The sequence below is a fragment of the Aplysia californica genome, unplaced genomic scaffold (genome assembly GCF_000002075.1).
Source record: "Aplysia californica isolate F4 #8 unplaced genomic scaffold, AplCal3.0 scaffold00249, whole genome shotgun sequence".
NCBI classification, from domain to species: Eukaryota; Metazoa; Mollusca; class Gastropoda; order Aplysiida; family Aplysiidae; genus Aplysia; species Aplysia californica.
Genome location: NW_004797519.1, coordinates 36,724 through 42,054, shown reverse-complemented (window position 1 = coordinate 42,054; position 5,331 = coordinate 36,724). Strand labels below are relative to the sequence as shown.

The 5,331-nt window shown below is 39.5% G+C and overlaps 1 protein-coding gene across 1 annotated transcript in view; it reads right to left on the bottom strand.

The window, feature by feature from the left end:
- LOC101860176 (ribosomal protein S6 kinase alpha-5) overlaps positions 1-5,331 on the bottom strand; it is a gene marked incomplete in the record, with an annotated part of 38,417 nt that overhangs the window by 8,219 nt on the left and 24,867 nt on the right. The window contains 6 exon segments of the mRNA XM_013083681.2: positions 3-131; positions 581-728; positions 1,765-1,868; positions 3,751-3,834; positions 4,408-4,518; positions 4,877-4,992. Of these exon segments, the coding sequence (XP_012939135.1) occupies positions 3-131; positions 581-728; positions 1,765-1,868; positions 3,751-3,834; positions 4,408-4,518; positions 4,877-4,992 (692 nt within the window).

Sequence of the window (5,331 nt, the reverse complement as noted above, 5' to 3'; positions counted from 1 at the left end):
ACGGCCGGAGACTCCATGGCAGCCATCTTGGTGAACTCCTCGGAGAAGTTGCTCAGGTCGAGCTCGTGGCGGATCTTGGGCACGAATGGAGCAGGAATCTGCTTCTTGGCCAAGTCGTCCCAGTTCATGGGCTGTTCAGAAGAAAGAAAAGAAAACACCCCTCTATTCACCCTTTTCTCAAACAACAATCATCATCATCATTGATGTGGCAGATAGAACTTTGTGATTCAAAGGTATCGATTTTTCAATCCCTGAAATGTTCAAGTTATCCGAGTTATCCGTGCCCGACCGCATTTCATTTGAAAAAACTATCAATTCTTTTAATCACAATAACAGGCTATTTCTCATAAACGGATAAAACTGAGAACAATTCGAGGCGATGAAGATGAGTGTGTGTGTGTGTGTGTGTGTGTGTGTGTGTGTGTGTGTGTGTGTGTGCGTGTGTGTGTGTGGGGGGCTACAGTTTAAAAATGACTCCACTATGCACAAATAAGTGTCATACCACTATTTATGACCTTTGACACTTGGTTGATTAAATATTAGAGCAGTCCTGATCTAATAATAAATTCATGATGTATACCTTGAAGAACGGGTGTCTTTTCACATCCTCTGCACTGCGAGAACCAAGTCGCTTCGTCGCATCCTTTGTGAGAAGACCCTGGATGAGATCTTTAGCCTCGGGAGAAAATCTGTTGTCACCGAACGGGGGGTTGCACTTCATTATGCGCCTGAAAGAATACAGGAAAACAAACATTTTATTAAGCCTCTTTTTTTAGTTTCAGGACAACTGCAATACAAATAGGTCATATTATAAAGTGCCTAAGATTAGAGGTGTTGTGAGTAACCTACAAAAAAAAGAAGGAGAGATTACGACAGAAGTTGTTTGATACGAAAGAAATAACAAACAACACAAGAGCACCTGCCAACCACCTACACTATGGTTCTGAAGGCACAAAGAAGAAACAAACACTGAAAGCATAACGAGAATATAAGAGCTATTTGTATCAGCCAATGAGCGGCACAGTAACACAGCACCAGTTACTCATGGATAAAAAGCTAAGACAAAAGGTAACTGTTGAAAGGAGAAAAAATTAGGCCCTCTGAAGGTTACTTCCAACCCCCTCACAACTACACAAGGCTGGCTGTGAGGGGGATATTGTTCCTCTTTCAAACACTCAGACAATTTGAAAAAAGTGTTCCTTCTTCATAATATCTTCTGCCATTATTATACCTTTGGCATGACACCAGTGAGTTTTTTTCTCAGCTGGTATTTTCATTCAGAAGCTCATTACATTTAATGTCAGCACTGTAATTATTGTTTTTATCCCCATCATGATAATATATGACTTTTACATAATGCTCAACCCTAATAAGGAACACAGGCTCTAAGCCGTTTATGAACAAATAACAACACGTAGACAGTATATTGCCTTCCGACAAAAAATCTACATACATCACTTTACTAATCATGGGTTATTGGCCCTAACAATCATCTAAGGCACGTTGTACATTTAGTCAGAACTTCAGTAAGTCAAACTCAGCACTCAAAAAACACACAAAAAACTACCATGCACCAAATCTACGTCCCTTTAACCCCTCGTAAAGGAATTAGTTGGAAAAAAAATATGCAACCATACACGTTGTTTGTTTACTTCACTTAACTTCAGAGATGAAAACGAGTTGACAAATATATCAATACATGAACTCTAAAACAACAACAACAAAATTAGTTTTTTAAAATTCACTGCAGTGTGGCAAACTCACTTTGAAATTTCACTCTGCGAATTCTTCTCCCCTTCTACAGTGAAAGGCGATGCCCCTGTCAGAAGTTCGTAGGTCAGTACTCCGAGGGACCACCAATCTACAGCCTGAAGACAATAAAGAAAAGTAAAAAAAAAAAAAGTTAACTTCCTGTGAGAAATCAGTGTTCATATTTTCAAAAAGATACCAGTTTCAGTATCAGTTCGAGTAAAAAGAAGCACGTTGACATAATGACATTCATATAGTGCTGAGAAAAAGCAAGGTAAACAGACAGAAATAAAAGTCTTTAAAAGAGGAAAAGCTTTTAGTAAGAGTTTACAATATTTGTACAAAAAGTAAACATTCATCAAAATTTACTTTATGAAGATAGTTAGGCTACGTCCCAAAACAAATGTCACTACAACACCATACATACTGCCCAGCAGTAGCAAGATGTCTGTGGGTGGATGTATGTGAAATTGAGCAAGTTGGAATAAAAGGTGTGACAATCTATTGTTGTAATTTATAATTTACAAACCAGAAATAAACAAGCACGGTCACTGTAAACTGAACTTCCTGGGAGGGAACACATGTCAGAAAGAGACACCAATTGTTGGGTTTTTTTCCATTCTCAGTGTAAGTTTGTTGTAAAACCTGTGTAACAGACTTGAAGAAGTTGATTTTGTTTTGGTTCAGTTTTAGTACCTTTTTAAAAAAAATAGTAGAGGGTTTTACGGCGCTCGCAACTGCATAAGGTCATATGAGCGCCAAGGGGTGGGTGTCAACAGAGAAGTCTTTACGGGGAATCAGACTTAGACTGCTCACCTCTCTAGCTTCAACAGCACAAGGTCTGCTTCGACTATCAAGGCACCCCGGAAATAGCAGGTCACAAGAGAGTGACAATCATACAAAACAAGTAGAGGAAAATGACAATAGTAAGGATCAATAAAAAAAAAAAGCAGCAGTTCCCTGTGGTAGATCAGGCACAGTTATGAGCGTGACATGAGTCAGCCCATTTACAATTCTACTATGCTTGAACGAGAAATGTTCCCCCCTTTGGGAATGGCCTAAAGACACTACAGTCAGTGGCACTGCCCCGGGGGGTGTTTTAGTAAGTGTTTTACTGCACTAGCAACACAATGCAGTCAAATATACACCAAAGATCAGAGGCGTTACTTGAATGTAACACATCAACAAAAGAAGGAAGTGAGATGAGGATGATAGTTGTCTAATAGGAAAGAAAAAGATAACTACACCACAGCATCTGCCAACTACACACAAGTAGTAAAGACATTTTGTAAAGACAGCAAAAGTAAAGTTGCCCCCCCCCCTCCCTCCCACCAAACCTCCCCCATCCCGAACTGCTTGACATAGCAACATCCAGATCACCCTGGGAGGTCACGGTGTGCTTGATGCCAAGTCTCCCAGGAAGAGGAAGCAGCTGACTGCCATTATCGGGATGTAAATCGGCACCTGGGGTTAAATTTTACCTGAACTGAAATCTGAATACTGAAAGAAAAAGGTCGGCCCCCTTCTTCCTCAAACACAAACACAAAGAAATAATCCATGTAGCAAAGCTCACAAGAGAGTATGAACATATATAATATACACAGTACAGTTGAACCTGCTCTAATGGCCACCTGCCCAAGACAATTACTTGAACAAAGAACACACAACCACTTCTCGCAATGCGTTTATAAAAAATATCATCATGGCACTGTCTATAACATCCACCTGTCTAAGACAACCACTTTTCTCCTCAGCAATGGGTGGACGTCTTGGACAATTCGACTGTCATAATTTAAAAAATAAGGCTTGTAAAGGAAATTTTTAAAAATATATTAAGTCACTCAAAATGTCAAACTTTCCAGCTGACAAAGCATGTACACCTTTCAGAAGTAATTAAGAAGAACTTCCTAACTGACAACAGAAAAGAATTTATACTCCATGGTTGCCACGTAAGTGCAAGCTAGATTTAAACGAGCTGCCTGAGCCCAACAGTTTACTCACAAAATCATGTCCAGCCTGCCCTCCCTTGACCACCTCGGGGGCCATGTACTCAATGGTGCCACAGAAAGAGTAGGTTCGGTGGTCCTGAAAAAGTCAAGCAAACAAAAGCTTAAAATATAACATCACGACTCTGTATGATTCCAAGAAGACAGTACATTGGAACGCACAGGATGGCCTGAGGAGCTATTGTGAAGTCAAGTGAGACTTCTGTAGGAAGGAAAACGAGACTAATGTTTAGCCTTTAAAGCAAATGTATTTTGGAAAGTTGGTTTTAGTAAGAGTTTTGCGCACTTGCAACTCAATAAGGTCATACAAATGTTGAAGATTAGGTGCAGAGTAACAAAAACAAAACAAAACAAAAATTTAAAAAAAGAGGAGAGACCAGGACGATACATGTTTGATTGGAAAGAAGGAGCAAACCACATCAGAGCATCCGCCAACCACCCGCTATTTTGGAAAGTGACAGGAAGCGGGAATACAGAAACTTCAGCCACTTAATGGCAAAAGTGGGCACTGGCTATAAAAAGCCTGACAAGCATTACCATAGAGAACGAATGTGTGCTATATAAAAGCAATTATCATGATCATATACACAACATGAATATGCGCTTTATAAATGCAAATATTATGATCGTACACACACACTAATGCACTTACACTGTCCGAGGGCAGAAACTCCTTGCTGAGGCCAAAGTCTGTGAGTACAATGTGGCCGTCAGAGTCCAGCAAGATGTTCTCCAGTTTGATATCACGATAAATAATACCCAGCTGAGGATTGAACAAGAACACACGTCAATTTACAAGCTCAGGAAATTTATGAAGGAAGGACTGTTGGGCTATTCCATAAAAAATAAAATAGCAGGGACAGACGTACTGAGGAGATGATGACTTGCTAAATAAACCAAAAATTCTAAGCAGTGATAGAGCCATCTTCTCTTTTTTCTTTTCGCTAGAGGAACCCCCTCCCCCTCTCCCCTAGCAAAAAAACTCCCCCCCTCCCCCCCAACAAAAAAAACCCAAAAACAAACAAACATTAAAAAACCCACTCAACAGCACCAATAAAATGAGAAAATAATTTTTTTTTAAAAACCTTCCTCTCTGAGATTCATTACAATGTCATTCTTACCTTATGCAGTGTTTCCAGCGCCAGTGTGATTTCACCAATGTATATCCTTACTGCATTCTCGTCAAAGTGATCTCTTTGATACAGATGGGTGAACATTTCTCCGCCATTGACGAAATCTGAAAAACAAAAGAACACAAACGTAATTTAATTTTTTCTTTTTTTAACATAAAACATTCCCAACGCCCTGGAAACAAATGGTATATGTCGCAAAGAAAACTGAGCAGCTCTATCTCACGTTGCTGTACAGAGTTTAAAATTTTTTAAAAATAAAATAAAACAAACTGAAATTGCTTTTTTTCACGTCTCTTTGTATAGGTAAAAAGAGGCACACACTGACACAATAGCGATACCAGGAGAAAAATAAGACAGACAAAAACAACAGATGGAGGAAAAAATAGAAGGTTAGACCTACAGTTGAGAGTGGACAGAGAGGAAGAGGGAGAGAAAGGGATAGA